Source organism: Xiphophorus couchianus, chromosome 21 (assembly GCF_001444195.1).
Source record: "Xiphophorus couchianus chromosome 21, X_couchianus-1.0, whole genome shotgun sequence".
Lineage (NCBI taxonomy): Eukaryota > Metazoa > Chordata > Actinopteri > Cyprinodontiformes > Poeciliidae > Xiphophorus > Xiphophorus couchianus.
This window is the reverse complement of record NC_040248.1, coordinates 16,692,200-16,708,604: the sequence shown is the minus strand read 5'-3', so window position 1 is coordinate 16,708,604 and position 16,405 is coordinate 16,692,200. Positions and strand designations below refer to the sequence as shown.

Genomic DNA, 16,405 nt, shown 5'->3' with positions numbered 1-16,405 from the left:
GTGACGTCACCCCGTATGGGGCAGCGGTGAATGATTGGCCACGCCCCTGTGCGGGAGTGGGCAGCCACTTTGAGCTCTGCTGCTGAAGTCTGATTGAAGCTGCTGAGAAGAAGCGAAACTACAGCAGAGGGAAGCGCACAGTCTGTACTCGGCCTGCTGTGGTTTGTAGTTTTTTTGGGTTGTTGTTGTTGTGACAGAGCTTTCTTGTTAAGATGGCGTATCACAGCCCCTACAGAGCCCCCCCGCAAATCAACGCGCCTCCAGACCAGAGCTTCCTGTGGAATATCTTCCAGAGGTGAGTGCGGGGAGACACGGCTCGGTTCCGCCGCCTGCCTCCCTCTCTCTCTCGCTCCGCTCCGCAGTGAGCTCTCGCTGCTGTCGTAAGAGGCGGGAAGAGGAAGAGAGGCGGACTGGGTGGTGGTTCCGCCAAATTATTTCAGTGACAGTGCGTTTTTTTTTGTTTTGTCTTTTTTTTTTTTCCTCCGGTCGTTTCTGCTGCTTTTTGGTTCATAGTAAAGGTCCTCGGGGAAATTCGTGACCCAGCGGAGGAAATACTACGGCAGTGTGCCTTTTCGTGAGCTGCATAGCCTGTGGCTGTGACTCGTCACTCAGCTGATCACAGCACAGAAGGTTTTAAGTGCCACAACAGTTTAATACCAAACTAACAATCAGCTGGTTTCAACAGAAGGAGTTCTAAAACCAGGGCTTGAAGGACCTCCAGGAGTCCTTGAAGGCATCTCCCCCACTCTCTCCCCCCGGTTCTTACCTGCAACTTTATTCATACTAACACACCTGATAAATACTATTGAAACAAATAAATCATTATTAATTCCAAAAAGGCCAGTGAAAATCCATGCGTTACATGTGGTGTATGAATGAGAACATTAGAGAGAGGCTGCTGACGAGGCTCTTGATGGTCATGAGGCTGAAATGTGTGTCAGCAGCTGTGGCAGTCATAGTAACAGGCAATCAGGGACATGTTGATTTGGTTTGGCCCCTGGTAATAATTGAAGTTATGTAATACTGCAGAGGATTTGCTTTCAACACTACTGAAATGCTGCAGGCATTTTTTTGGGGTGGTTGGGGGTTTGAACCAGCCCTTGCAAATTATTCATGTGGGGAGCAGAACTTCAGAATAATGCAGTGTGAGGTATGCATAGGTTCCTCCTGGACGTTGCTTATCTGCTGCTTCTTGAACCTATAGGTCATTTTTATAGACCTATATAAAAAAAAAGAAGGAAAATAAAGTCTGCAGCGTGAACGTAGTGTTTTCCAGAATAGGATACGTTATTTTCCCCAAACTTATTGAGTAAATAATCCATCCACCCCACAATTTTCTTACGGTTTGTATTTATTCAGGCTTCAGATTCAAATTCCTGACCTCTGCAGAAACATCTGCCAAGTATTCTGGGTAAAACTTTGTATTTACTCTTTAAAAACGTCTACAAATAGATGTAGAACTTTGGAATTCTGAACTTTCATTGAGGACTATTGAATTTTGGTCCAAAACCCTGTTTTTTTAGGTTTGCTGTCATAGAAACATGACTTCTAAAGATGACTTAATTATATATATATATATATATATATATATATATATATATATATATAAAGGCATAATGAGAGTAAATACCAAACACAAACCATGTGACAGTCATACAGTCCCGTCTCCCACATACTCAGCCTCATCTGCAGGTCAATATCTGGCTGAGCTGGAATTCCCTGTCATGTGATCAGAGTCATGGCGTTGAGCCATGAGAGTTTTCTATTGGGTGTCATGACTGGACATGGATTGGGTACCACTATCGAGGTATGTTAAGGATTTAAAAGCCTAAAGTTTTTCCACATTTCTACTCAAACTGTTTAGATGACTTTAAATAAGTCAGCTCTAAATTCATCTGAAAATATTTCTGGTCGGGAATTTCCATTCTGCCTCTCACCCACCTGTTGCTGCGCACTGCTGGGCAGCTGGCTGTAAGACGCAAAAGGCAGGGTTTCGGCCAGTCAGTAGCTGCGTTTCCATTACAAATGTGCGCAAAGCTTTTTCCGTGTTCTGTTGCTGTTGGGAAAACCACAGTTTTTCAACTGCGGTGTTTCCAGTAAAGAAGAAATGCAATCAAAATAACACGTGAATAAGTTTGTCATTGCGATAAGTCATTAGAAATCATGGCGGTGACACGAGATACATTCATATTTCATCCATGGCACTAGAGCTCATCATCAACCATCAGGGGAGACGTCTATTTCTAATAGTAATGGTAACATAGAGTACGTAACATGTTTAATATTATATGTTATAGCAATATCTAGAACTTCTGTTTATGATTTTGAGCTTCATACAAGTCTCTTTAATGCATGTTGCTCCATGAAGTAATACTGTGTGAGTCATATTTCTATTTTTTTCTGCTGTGATGACGGAATGGCAAAAATGTTTCCAAGTCGTCTTTCAGCAACACCGATTTGTTGCTGTGCAGGAATAAGAATGCTGATCATGTACAGTGGCTACTTATTGTCTAAGAACCAGAAGAAAGTGTTCTTGTTAGCCCAGTAGAAGTTGGGAAGTTTGGGATCTTCTTTTCCCCACCAGTGACTTCACCTTTCTCTCTCTTTCTCCCTCTTGCTCTCATTCTTTCTTCGGCGTTTTCGTGTGGAAAGCAGAAAGGGCGTTGCTCCTCAGACATGTTGCATAATAGGAAAAAGTGAAACAGGGGGAAAAATCGGAGCAGTCTTCACTGACTCCGTTTCGTGTGTTTTTGTGTCGTCCCGGTTTGGTTTGTTAGACTCAGGTTTTACGCTTGACAGCAGTGGGGATGGAAACTCCAGATGGTGCCTGTTCTGCGGGGGAAGAGGGAGATTTAATGATGCTTTTCAATTCACTCCTTCCCTGACTTGCGAGGTCACTTTGCCTGAGGCAGAATGAGCTGCCGAGATGGGGAGGTGGAGGGGGGAGAGACACACTGAACGTGACACACAAACACACACACACACGCTTCTTTGAGTAGGTCAGTATTCAGGATGGGCGGCTCCTCTGCTGGCGCCGACCCAACCGATCTTTACCTTTGCTGTGACAAAACTTTCATTTACTCTTGACGTGCAGAGATGTTTTTTTTATTTTTTTATTCTGATTCCACCAAGCTGACGGAGCAGGTTTGTGTTTGTTTTCCTAATTCAAGCGGTCGGAACTGCACACAAACGTATACGTGTAAAAGAAGACCACGTAGGCTTCAGAAATCTTATATACCGCAGCTGGGAGCAGAAACCTCAGCCCAAGCAGTCGGCGGTGGGCCGGTCCTGTGAGAGTGCGCGAGTGTGTGAGTACTGAAGGGTTTTCCCGTCTTCTCCCCCTAGCTGCTCCTCTCTGCTGGTATGTTTGCTGAGGGAGCGCTGCGTCAACAGGTCCAGGTTGCTAAGGAACGACTTAGTCACTGGATGTTTGACTAAACTCGATTAAAAGCGTCAGGCCATGGTGTGTGTCATTATCCGTTCTCATGACTCTGAGTCTCCGTGGAAGAGTCCCGAATCAAAAATATTAAGTAGCGGCTTCTTAAGCCTCTGTGGTGTCTTCTAAGAAAGCAACAATGTTCCTGATGTGATTTTTACCGTTTTTCTGCCTGTGATTTCTGTTCTTCAGCAGTAAGTGTAAAGTATACATCTACTGTATCTCCAATGCCAACAAACTCTGTAAACTTGTGCTTCGAGCTGTGGCTCCTCTATGGCAATACCTGTCTTAAATAATGCTGAAAAACCTGTTGAGTAAGAGTCTCTTTACTTGGAACTTAGAAACATTGGGGGGGCGTAGACATCATATTGCATTCTATCTATAGCTTACAGCATCAGAGCCAGCGACTCTAATAGACTGGACAAAATCATCAGGAAAGCTGGCTCTGTACTGGGACTAAGGCTGGAGTCCCTGGAAACTGTGGTGGAGAGGAGGACACTGAAGAAGGTTCTGTCTATTATGGACAATAAACAGCATCCTCTCCACCACATAGTGGACAGACAGCGGAGCACCTTCTCACATAGGCTGCTCCAGCTCCGCTGTCGTAGGGACAGATACAGGAAATCCTTCCTGCCACATGCCATCTCACTGTACAATAAAAGCTAAATCATTGTTCTGCACTAATCAGTCCAATTTTGCACAACTGCACTGTGGCACACTTGCTATACATATATTTACATATACATATCTGCATTTTTTGAATCTTTGCAAGGACTGCTCTTAAGTTGCTTTTTATATTAACAGCATTTTATATTTTTACAATATATAGCATTTTATATTTTATTTTATCTACAACTACTACTCAGTGGTAGTTGTTATTGTGTCTTGTCTCTATGCTGTAACTGCGAAGTAATTTCCCCGCTGGGATGAATAAAGTACTTCTATTCTATTCTATATGTTTCTGCACCATAACCTTAGGTCTACCAATGTTTGACATCATCACCATATTTATGTGGCAAGGCATATAAAGCTCTAAATGTAAGGGTTTGTTTAGTCTGCCACTAGCTTTTCTCCTGAGCTGCTAAGCTAACCGCATTCTTCCATGTTGCTAAAGTGGTTGTGTTTGTTTCACCTAGTCTTTCTGGTTATTGAACTAATTGACAGCTCCATTATGCCATTCATTGGATAATATACTATGGAAGTAAAGGAGCATGTTTCACTTCAATAATTCAAAGGGACACTGACAAAATGCCAATGTATTTCTTTTAATTTGGTTTTTGCACTTCTTGTGACAGATTAACAAGTTCAGATTTTGAGTCTAAGTGATTTGTTCTTCCATCCATCCATTCAAATAGCTGTAGGTTACATTCCAGATTGCCATCTGACTGAGTTGATCTAAGTGCGCGCAAATTGAGTGTACTTTGAGTATGACTTGACAATCACTCATAAGTCCAGCCCATTTACAACTTTATAAATGTCTACTATAAATCCATACTACAAATTGTATTTATTTTTTTATACAGTGACAAAAATAGACTGAGAACTTGACAAAAAATGTGAAGAAAACCTTAAAAAAACTCACTTTTAATAAAAGTTCATATATGCATTCTTCTGTCTGCATTCACTTTTGATTTTGTTATTACATAGGAAATCATCCTAACTCTGAGATTTTTGAAAGCTGACTCTGCCGATAGACGTCATCCGTCTGCAGCGAAGCAAGTCAGCATTCTTTCCCACTTTGCTTTCTAAGTTTACTGGAAGCCAGTCTCTCCAGTCTCGCCCTGACAAGCTTTCTTGTTTGTCCCGATCACAGAAGTCCATTCACTCCTGCAGGCTTCTGAAACACTGGCACACGCTTAGTGTGATCAGATTTCCACAGGCGGGTGCCGATGTCAGCTGCTATTGTGTCTTCTAGTGTCTGTGGGTGTGAAGAGGGTAAAGTAAATGGGGCTAATCTGTGGATTTTTTTCCCCCCTTTCCTTTCAAGGGTTGACAAAGACCGGAGTGGAGTGATCTCAGACTCTGAGCTTCAGCAGGCCCTGTCCAATGGTACGTATTGATATGCTGCCGATGTGCCACTCCCAGTTTTGTTCCTTAAATCTCTGCCGCTGTTTACATGAAGCGCCTGACGAGCCGTAAGGACAAGAACGGAACGGGAATGGTATTTTTATCCCTGGGTTGGAGGTGTTGATTTATTTTTATCCCTGTATAGAAGACAAGGGGATGAAAGCTTCCAAGTGTTGCTTGAAAGGAAACACTTCAATTGTTCTCAGAGTCCTTGAAATATCAGAAACTCTGGAAATAAAACTTAGAACAAAACAGATTAGGTAGTGGCCACTAAAACCTTTTACAGTGGAATATGAAGTCAGAAGCATGAGTATTTTTTATGATCATTAACAGCAAACCAAATGTGTGTTTCCCAATTTTATGATCTTCCTTAATTCCCAAGCCATTGGCAGTCCAACATATGATTGTTATATCTGCTTGTGTTGATAAAATAGATATTCTCATGACTGATATCCCCATTTTGTTGATTTGGGTTTCCCTTTTCCCCCAACTTTCCTCCATTTTTTTGTACCCTTTACACTAAATATATATTTTTTTTACTTTCCATCCTCTTAACGGTTAAATATTTTTGATCAATAGTGGAGATAAAATCTTTCAAATTTTTTTCTATCGTTTCATGTTTTTTGTCTCGTTGTAATGTGCTGAGTCATCAAAATCAAATGGTTAATCTTAAAATAACTATCAAATAATCCGAGTAAATGCACAAAAGTATAATCAGAGTAAACGCATAACTAGGTGTGCCAGAAATAGCTCTTCAAATCTACACTTGTTTACGTTATATGATGGATTAGTTCGACAAAAAAAAAAAAATCAACAGAGACAGGAAGCTTGTATAGTCTTTAAAATGAACTCAGTATCTTCTCTGTCAAATGTGCGTTGTATTTTAAATATATAACCTTTAAGGCTGCGGTGCTTAAAGGGTAGCGGTGTAACACGTCTCCTGTTTAAAAGAGGATGGAAGAAATCAGTGAGGTGGTCAGAGCAGCTGATGATGGAGGGTCAGTCACTCTTTAGGACTTTAGATTTTAAGTATCACATGGCTCCTCCTTTCTTAGAAGCAAAGTTGAATGACGGACAAATCTTGTTGGCAAATAAACTGACTTTGTTGCGCTTCGTCTGAGACAAGAGGCTTGACCAGTGCGTACTGGAAAACTGCCTGTTTTCATACCACACATCACTGCTTTACACCTCCTCTTGAACTTGGTTTGAATGAGATTGCAGGACGGAAATGCGGCAAACTTTAGGGCATCATTTGTCCAGAAGCGCCTTACTTTGTTACACCAGTACTTTTGTTTCTTAAGAAGTTTATATCTGTATTTTGAAAGATTGTTGAACACGTTCCCTTTGGGGACAAAAAGCTTTAAGAGCCCAACACCCCTTTATTTATTTTTTCTTCAAAGGAGGAAAAAAAAAAAGTCTCGAGTCCAGTGAAAGAGCGTTTTATCAGACTGCGCAGTGGCTCTTGCTCAGCATACTGATTAGTGTTTACATTGTGCGTTTGTGCATGAATGCACAGGCTATTTATCAAGAAGATATTTGTGTTTTCTTTTTGCCAAGGTTCAGGTTGTTTATTTTTCCTCGTCACTGTCTGTGTGCGTGTCAGCGCTGTGAGTACCGAGCGTGCACCTTGCAGAGTGAGCGGCAGGCTTCCCGGCCCAGACTCCTCTGCCAGTTCATTACCTTCATTGTGACATGAAACGGAGCCAACGAAGCCGAACACACGCGGCGCTGTATCCCGTCCCGCAGAGCGCTCGCTTAAGCCACCAACACTGAAAGGGCAGGGCCGTTTGTTGTGGCTCTGTAAAAGCTGTTCAACAGCTTTTAGGTACCAATTAAACTTTGTAGAATTTCTCTTTTTCTAAAATTGCTTTATGTGAAATCAGTCAGTCTGTTCTTCCTGTTCCAATCAGTAGAGATCCTTCCTCTGTTCCTTTCGAGGTCGAATGTGTGTTATGAACCACATTAGCTTAGTAATTCTCCTAAAGTTAGTTTGTTTCTTTGTTTGTATTAACTACACGCCTGCTAATAAGTAGCATCTCTCTGTGCTCTACCTCCTCTCTTCCCTTTCTCAGTCCAGGTTGTGACAGAATGGCCTACATATCGAATCTGCAATTGTCGCATTAAAATATATATGTTATGCAATTTTGTTTTTATTATCTCCCTGCTGACTTGCCTTTGCGCAGCAGAGAGCAGAAATGCAATCAGATTTACTGTCCTCTTTACTTTAACTCTGTAGAAACAGCAGTGTGGTAAAACTGCTGACGGGCAGAGCTGGCCGAGCGGCACAGCTTGAGAAGCTTATTCAGCAGTCTTCACATTTGCGCTCGTACAGTAGCAGCAGTTTGTAAGATCTGATGGGCTTTTGAGTCAGTTTGACAGAAGAATAGGAGAGCCGGATAGAGTTGGACTCTGTCATTTCTTTAGCTGACGACATGAGGCACCAGGGTTGTCGCGGGTGTCCTGCAATCATGACTGTCACAAACCAGAAAGCCACAGCTGTTGACCGTTACTGCCGTAGCGTGACTCGGATTCAGAAGGAACCGACTTGTTGTTAAACATCCAGACACCATGCAGTGCCGCTTGCCCGCTTCCGAGCTTTAGAATCAGTCGAGCGTACAGGTAACAGGGCGGTAGCCAAGAGTTGAACAATTGCGTGTGAGCCCTTAAGCCTTAGTGAAAAAGAGAGCGACGTCGTGCAGTTTGGGGATGTTTTGATGTATTTTTACTGGTCCCAACTTTCCCTCCAGCAACTTACTGTTTAGAGATACAAAGAAAGTCATAAATAAATAAATCTTTGCTATCCAACAAGTAAATAATGTACTGGCACAATGGTGGATGCTGGAATGGAGGCACGGATTGCATTTTGGGAGGAAATTTTCCTTAACTGATCCATCAGATAGAAGCTTAGGAAAAAGGTTCAGATCTGAGTAATTTCAAACTTATAGAGTTGCTATGAAATACATCATTAAAGTTAATAAAGTCAATGGTTTGTATAAAACTCTACATTCCATCACTATAATAGACTGGATTAACATTGTTATTGTGACCAGCTTACCTCTTTGAACAGACAGTGTAGTATCTGTTTTACACATCCACAGCCCTTATAACCCCTTTGATTTTGCTCCTGTTGATGTTTTTCATGTGGAGCAACAGCTAGCTTAAGTGCTCAATTTGCTTTTTTGCTTTTTTAGAGTGTCTTGTTCTGATATTGATATTGGAAATTGGTTCAATATCAGACAAGAAAGCAAGTGTTGGATTATATTGGCCTGCATCAAAAATCTTCAACATAAACATGCTGATGAAAGCAATCTGGTTTTATCTGCATTTCTGTTCAGCAGTGCTTGAATGCAAACCTACTGGTTAATAATAAATGGATGAGTTGTTCTCAAGCTTATTGCTTTTGACTATTGGTCTTTGTTTGAGTAGTGCCACTATTGGCCAATATTGGTATTGGCCAATAGTCAAAGCTACAATATCTTTATCATATTGGAAGTGAACAAATTGTATCTCGGACACTCGTAATCCTTTTGGAGGTTAAGCAGTGACTATTTCATTATTAATGTGCGCTTAAGAAAACTCTGTAAGGAGCACTCTTCATTTAACAGTTACTTAGCAGTATTAATTTTGCTCAGCAGGCTGATTTGTTAAAGGTTTTTGTTTATCTGTCTTTATTTGAAGCCTGACTTGTGTCTTTTTTGCCCCTCAGTCACACGTCTGTGCCGGTCTGACAGGACGTGGTTCCTGCGTGTTCTGAGACTACTTTGTGAGTTCTAATATTGAACATTTAAGATCTGTTTGGGAAAGTGTATATCGATGTGTGGCTGCTTATGCAAAGCGCGCAAGCACAAGCGTCTCAGTGAGCTCCGACGGGGCCGTTATGTGTTTGTGTACACACTGCGGTCGGAGCGCTCTGTTTTTCCACCAGGCTGCCTCTTTCTTCACCTCCTACGTTCCTTCTCCACCTCACTGCTCGCTGTTGGGTTGGCGGGTCAGAGAGCACAGTGTGTGGACGGGACAGAGGGTGGATTGTCCCGGCTTCCCGTTACAGAGAGAGAGAGAGAGAGAGACGCACACTGAAACTGGACTGCCCCCCCGCGCTTCCTCTCTGGACAGCCGCAGTCTATCCAGCATACATCGGTGACCTCACAGCTTGCTCCCGCTGTGAAACGTTTGGGTGCTCGGCTTTGTGAGCTGAAGAATCTGTGTAGCTGGAAAGGTCACAGGCTTGTTCGGGGCTCTGCCTTTGGACATTTTTTGATGGCTCTGTCACTGGAACAAGATTGACGTCCCTCTTTTATCTGTCCCTTAAAATAGAAACAAAATATAATAATGAGGAACGGATCTCAGATTAAGGCATGCATACAGAAGGAATGGGCTGGTTTGAGATAAAATGTCACCTTTTTATGGCAGAAGGAAATGTAAACTTCTTTTGATATCAGCCAATTCGGAACCGCCAGGTCAGGCTTTTTATCGATCCGTAATTGGCGATTTACCAGAAAACTGCAATCGGTTCTTCTTAATTGTTGCCAAATCAAGAAACAAATGAACTGGGCCTGAAACAAACTAATCACGATTGATCGATTATTAAAATAATCGTCAACTAACTTAGTAATCAATTAATCCTTAAATGGAGTATAAAAAGGTCATTTGCTGAAATAACACACTCAGAGCAGTAATTAAGTCAGAGTTCTACAAAAAACACATTTAATCAGAAGAACCAGCAGAGTGAGCGATTACAGGAGTTGTTCTTTCCGGCAGTAAAATGAAATTTCTTTCAATCCCCAAAGCTTGTTGGGTGACCTGAAGAGAAAAAGATAAAAAAGAAAAAGGACTTTGGATGACCTAGAGATTGTGCAAAGAGGAATGAGGAAAGATTCCTCTCTGTGAATGCCACAGACTTGAGAAATGTTGTCAGGGAAGTCGGTGTAGCAGTTTCTAGTTTAGTCAACGCCCCACCGTCAGCAAAGGCAGGTGTTTAAAAAGTGATTTGTTCCTCCTGTTTCCTCTCTTGTTTCATGCGGCCGAACGGACCCGCACGTCGCTGGAAATGAATTTCCGGGCCTTTGAAGCGAACCGCTCTAACTGCAGTGTAAAACTGCTAGCACGGCCTATAAAACAGAGCTAACTTTCCGTTTTAATCAAGATTTACAGACTTCACTGCTCATGAGCGCTGTTGAGGTTTGATGTCTTCCAAACAGGCAGAGAGAAAAAAGGATATTCCTATGGTTAAATAAAACTAGAGTGAAACACAATAAGCCATGATCAGCGTTCCCACAGATGAAAAAAGAAACATCTCGATTCTGGCCCAAGACCCAGTTTGAGCCTCAGTTCTGATCCCAGAACAGCCCCTCTCCTCATCAATAAAACAAAGCAAACGAAGAGAGAAGAAATGACCTGTTTCCTGGAGTACATGAAGCTTTTCTTCAGTCCTTTCATTTATTTCAACCTCGGATCAGATCAAGGTGAATGTTCAGTGCATCTCTGCTTTTTATTTAAATGAGTGGCTCTTATCTCTTGCTGCAGACTTGCTCAGTGCAGAAAGCAGGAGCAGCATTTTCTTTCTTTCCATGCACTTTTAGGGTTTGCGGGTAAAATTTTAAGTTGCACTCTTAGGTCAGCAAAATGAAATGAAGCGCTCCCAGCTACTGTAACAATACCTAATAATAAGTCTTGCTTTCCCTTTTTTTTTTTTTTTGGAGAAGCTTATCTTCTTATCCTTCTACTTCTTTATTTCTGCTATTGAACTGCTGCCCTGCGACAAAGAGACTTGGTGACTCGGCAAACATTTAGACCCCCGTACAAGTTGCAGGGACTTGAGAGTTGACGGTTTTATTTTCTGTGATTGAAGATGGACCTCTAGAGAAAGAAAGAACTGGTTTGGTGTGTGTGGCTTTAAAGTGCCACCCATCTCAGGGTTTTCTCTTAATTTGTTTCTCCTTTAAACACAACTTACGACAAACTATTAGTTGCGGTCATTTGATGAACGCTTCACTTTTCTGCTTCTGTCAGGACTGTATTGGTGTTAGCGGTTCGGTTATTGTTTGATGCACAACTCTTCACTGCTTTACTGAAAAAATACTTGCCAAAGCAAGAGGAGGAAGTGGCAGAGGAAGCTAAAATCAGAGATGTGCAGAGGCGGTTTTTCCTGACTTGCTTCTGCTCTTTTTTTTTTTTTTTTGGTAAAGAGGACGGAAGACTGATTCACATCTATTTTAATTTTTAGATATAAAAAAACCCACTAAGTGCTAGCGGATCATGGAATTAAAGGAGAATTTCCAGTTTCCGTCTCTGCATAAAAGCAACAATTTCAATGCACAAATCTTTTCTTCTTTCTATTTTTCTAACTTAAAAAGAATGACAGAAAATTTACAAAACTATTTGGATTTTCTAGACAACAGCTTTTAACTTATTCTTTTCACACATATTATATTAACTTTAATTCCAAAATTAGGCTTATCTTTATTTATATATATATATATATATACAGTACATATATGTATATATATATATATATATATATATATACATATATATATATAAGCAGAAAGTATTTACTTATCTTGTAAGTAATTACAGATTTGAAAGACATGACTCTTTCAGATTTTATTTAAGTATATTTTCGTCTCCCCCTGCTGGCCAGAATAAGAATGGACTTTTAAAGTACTTCTGTACAGTTTTCCTTTTAATTCCCTCAGGCTGTCTGTCATTAATATACTGTATTGTGATTCAAATATGGACAAATAGATTGTTTATTCAAAAAAAACATGTGAAATTGATAAGGAACGTCATAAATTAGCCCACGCTTTGCACCAGCCAGGCAACCATCCTGATAGTATCTTTTCATAAGACAATGACATGCCTAAAAGAAGAAAGGCTGGAATATGGTGGCAAAGTTGTGATTTGTTTTGAGAGCAGCGATAAGAGGAGTAAATATTTCTGGAGATAATCTTAAATTGCGTCATCTGCTTCAGCTTTTCTGCGTCACATTAACATTCTTCCTTATTTTGTTTTGTTCCTTTCCTATGATTATTAACATGCTGCTTTTCGATTCCCAGGAACATGGACTCCCTTCAACCCGGTGACGGTCCGCTCCATCATCTGTAAGTAACTGCTAACGGCGACACGCCCCGCGTTTTACACAGTGGCCTCTTCTTTTAAAATTTTTTTTCCTGCTGAGACATGTTTGAGTTGTTTTTCTGTCCCCGCCGCGCCACAATGACCAGATTAAGGCATTAAGTCGCGAGGACACAGACAGACTTATCTTTTGTGGCGCTCCAGTGGGAAAACCGCAGCTGACAATAAGATGGAGCTGAAAGCAGCATCTGCAGCAGAACAGGAACGCTGGCTCAGACTCCACTTATCGATTCGTCAGAGTTTGGAGGCTCGGGTTGCAAACTTTTTAGCTCTGCAGTGTAGTCGCAGCCTTGATTCTACTTTGGCACAGATGCAAAAGAAAACGACTTTTTTATTTTTTAATTGAACTTTTTCATCTCTTGATGTGTTGTAGCTTTAAGAGTAAATCGCTATAATTCTCTCTCCTCCCGTTTGTACCGAGCGCAGTAAATCCATTGTTTTATGGTCTTGCAGCGAGAAGCACATCATGCGATAACGCTCCCTTTGTTGGGCCGTAATTGGATTGATCCGCATGAGAGTGAGGAAATGGGAGTAGTGGTGCTTGGAGCTGTTTTATTTCTTTGTAACTTATGTAGCAGGAGTTCTAAAACACACTATTAAACCCTCCTGTTAATCTGTAGAGATGCACCACTGTCTCTCAATTCAAAGTATTCACAGCATTTGAACTTTTTCATATTTTATCACATAACACAACCATTTATGTAATTTTTGGGGGGATTTTCTTTTGTGACAGACCAAAACAAAGAAGCAAATACTCTTTGGCATGGAGAGAATTATTCAGAATGGGTCCTTAACAGTTTACACAAGAAGTCGATGGCATGTTGAGGAGCTTGTACAATTACTTAGATCAGCCGCATCTCAGCAGGGATATATCTAAAATTAGAGGTGCACTGATAAATCAGATGGCCGATCGATAATCGTCGATACTTCCACAAAGTTTTGAAAATAAGCCATTGTTCCCTTTTGCTCTGTTGTGAGAGAGGGCTGACTGAAAGACCCGCCTGGTTACCCCACTGTCGCCAACTTAGCAACTTTGTCACTATATTTAGCAACTTCTCAGACATAAAAAAAAATCAGTGTAGGCCAAAATCAAAATCTGCAAGTCGGCGGCGATGCATGGGACACAGTGAGCTTGTGCAAGTCAGTTACTACTAACATTTTTGCGTGAGTGACCCTCCATTCTCATTATGAATGATGCTTCCTTCCTCTGTTGCAATCGTGCGCTAGTTTGTGTTGTTCTGTCACAAACTTCTTTTAAGGTTTGTAGATTGTAGTGTGGCAAAATATGAAAACCTCAAGCATGAGGAATACCAGAAGTCTGAGCTGTTTCTGCTTCCCTCCTCTCAGCCATGTTTGACAGGGAAAACAAAGGCGGCGTCAACTTCAACGAGTTCGCCGGCGTGTGGAAGTACATCACAGACTGGCAGAACATCTTCAGGACCTACGACAGGGACAACTCGGGCTTCATCGACAGGAACGAGCTCAAGCAGGCACTGACCGGATTCGGTGAGCAGCAAAGTATGCTTTTAGTAGTTCAAATTTGTTGTCCTTGGTGGAGGGCTGCAACTGCTGGGCGCTCTGTCCTGGTGTACAGGCAGCGGCATGCCAGGAGAATGGTACAGAGTTTAACCTCAGTTTACACTTGCCACTTGTCTGGGTTGTTCTTTACTTCCCACCTTTTCTGTTAATCATTCATTTAAGTTAAACATTTATCTTCCTCTTAAGTATTAGAGGCAGATTTAAAAACAGAAAACCCTTTTACTTGTTTTCTGTATGTAGTTTGATTGGCAATATAAGATGTTTGTGTCTTAACCTTTATCAGTCGCTACCAAAACCTGTCGGTCTGCTTTAACGCAGTCCTGTTAAAATGCTCCAGATAATTCACTGTAAATTTTCCCTAGTTCATCTTGTCTGTTTGATGTAACGTTTGATTACCTTACATCTAAAACTTGCCTAAAGTAAAAAAATAAAAATAAAAGATCTTTTTTTTAATGAAATACACTGGATAGCCAGTGGAAATCCAGTGGCTCTCCAACTGTTTGTCTTAACAGTTTTTTTTAAACTGTTAAAAAACAAATGGAGACTGCCTATGAAACATTATTACTGTTGCGTTGCAGGCTATCGTCTATCAGACCAGTTCTACGGCACTCTGATAGAGAAGTTTGACCGGCAGAGGAAGGGACAGGTGGCCTTTGATGACTTCATCCAGTGTTGCATTGTATTACAGGTAACAGATAAACAATTGAAGCAAATGATTGTGATGCTGCCTCATAACAAATATTTTCCTGTTGTATAACTTTTTTTTTTACACATTGTAATCATAGAAGCTAGTAAATTAGAGGCAAGATTAACAAATGTTGTGGTCTGAAAGCTGAAAGCTACTAGAAAAACTGTTTTACACAAGGAACAATTTTAATTTTTACTGTTTTTAAACAGTCACACAACAGTCATTAAATGGTCTGAAATATCCAGCACATAAATTAATAATATGCCTCTCTAGAAGTTTACAGTTCCAGTTTTTGTGGTTTGTGGTGATTTTGTGTGGCATGTGTGAAGATGTTGTTGTAGCCCATCGTTTGAGCTCGCTTATCATGGCTGTTTTGTCGTCTCCGCAGAGGTTGACTGACGTTTTCAGGCGATACGACACAGACCAGGACGGCTGGATCCACGTTTCCTACGAACAGTATCTTTCCATGGTCTTTAATGTCGTATAACGCAGATGAAGGCCGCAGAAGAGCACAACTGGACACAACTGTGCCAAAACTCCCGGCACCCTCTGGATGTCTGCCTGGGTGGACACTACAACATTTAAATGTTTTTTTTTTTTAAAACCTAGTCTAAGCCTGATTTGGAGATGAGAAGCTATAATCTTAAAGTTAGAAAAAAAAAAAAAAAAGTGCTTGAGATATGGTAAGAAAAAAAAAAAGAATCTTGTAGTGTTTTGTTTGGTGACAAAATCCGAACAGGTCCATGCTGGGGACCGTGGGTTTGGGACAATTATGTACACATCTGTCTTATCTGTCTGTTAGTCTGTCTGTTAATGTCGACACATTTTTAATGTCTTAAACTTAAGCGATTGAAGAAAGATGTTTCTGTTGAGTAAAATAATACATTGTAAATATAATTTGCATGCTTTTCAGGGAAATTAAGCCCCATGTTGAAGCATGCTGTCCCTTTCTTTTGACTTGTCCTCTGCCCTCTTTGCTCAAAGCCATGTTTACAAAAACTGTGAAAGCAGGTGACGTTCTGCTTTGAGGTTCACTGACATGCCAGCTTACATGCCATATTTGTATGAACATATTTTTAACAGCAAATATTTAACGCTAGAACATGATTTTTGGTAGAGGGTGAGCATAATTATATCTTTAGTTTGGCTTTTTTTTTCTGTGCATGATGCCTTAAAATGTGTAATTAAAAAAAAACACAAATATTAAAAGAAATCTTTTATTAAAAAAGGCCCTCCAATGTTGAATATGCACTCTTTATTTAAAGGATGAAAATAAAAGTAGAAATACTACTTTTCTACCAATAACTCAATTAGAAGCAGACATTCCACAAAAACATGGTGAATTATGTCAAAGTACAAGTTATGTCTCATCTACTTGCATATTCTTAATGATGGCATATCTTTATTTCCTGTTGGTGGTGTCTTAGTCATACGTGTGATAGAAGTGGAGCAGATTAAAATGGCTGAAAATAAATGAAAATGTTTCCCATTTTCCTGTAAATCTTAAAATTGCGCAGTTTTAAGATTCAGCCATGGGAAAC

At 40.7% G+C, this 16,405-nt stretch overlaps 1 protein-coding gene across 2 annotated transcripts; it reads left to right on the top strand.

Moving 5' to 3' along the window:
* Positions 1–55: 55 nt before the first annotated feature.
* Positions 56–16,094, top strand: pdcd6 (programmed cell death 6). 2 transcript variants are annotated; one of them, XM_028004606.1, is made up of 6 exons: positions 56–295; positions 5,424–5,485; positions 12,559–12,603; positions 13,985–14,155; positions 14,755–14,864; positions 15,253–16,094. In XM_028004606.1, exons 1-6 carry the CDS (start codon positions 213–215, stop codon positions 15,349–15,351), a joined length of 570 nt encoding a protein of 189 aa, XP_027860407.1. In that variant the 5' UTR covers positions 56–212; the 3' UTR covers positions 15,352–16,094. The 2 variants fall into 2 exon arrangements, with proteins under 2 accessions (XP_027860407.1, XP_027860408.1); XM_028004607.1 differs by having other exon boundaries at positions 63–295; positions 13,985–14,143.
* Positions 16,095–16,405: the final 311 nt, after the last annotated feature.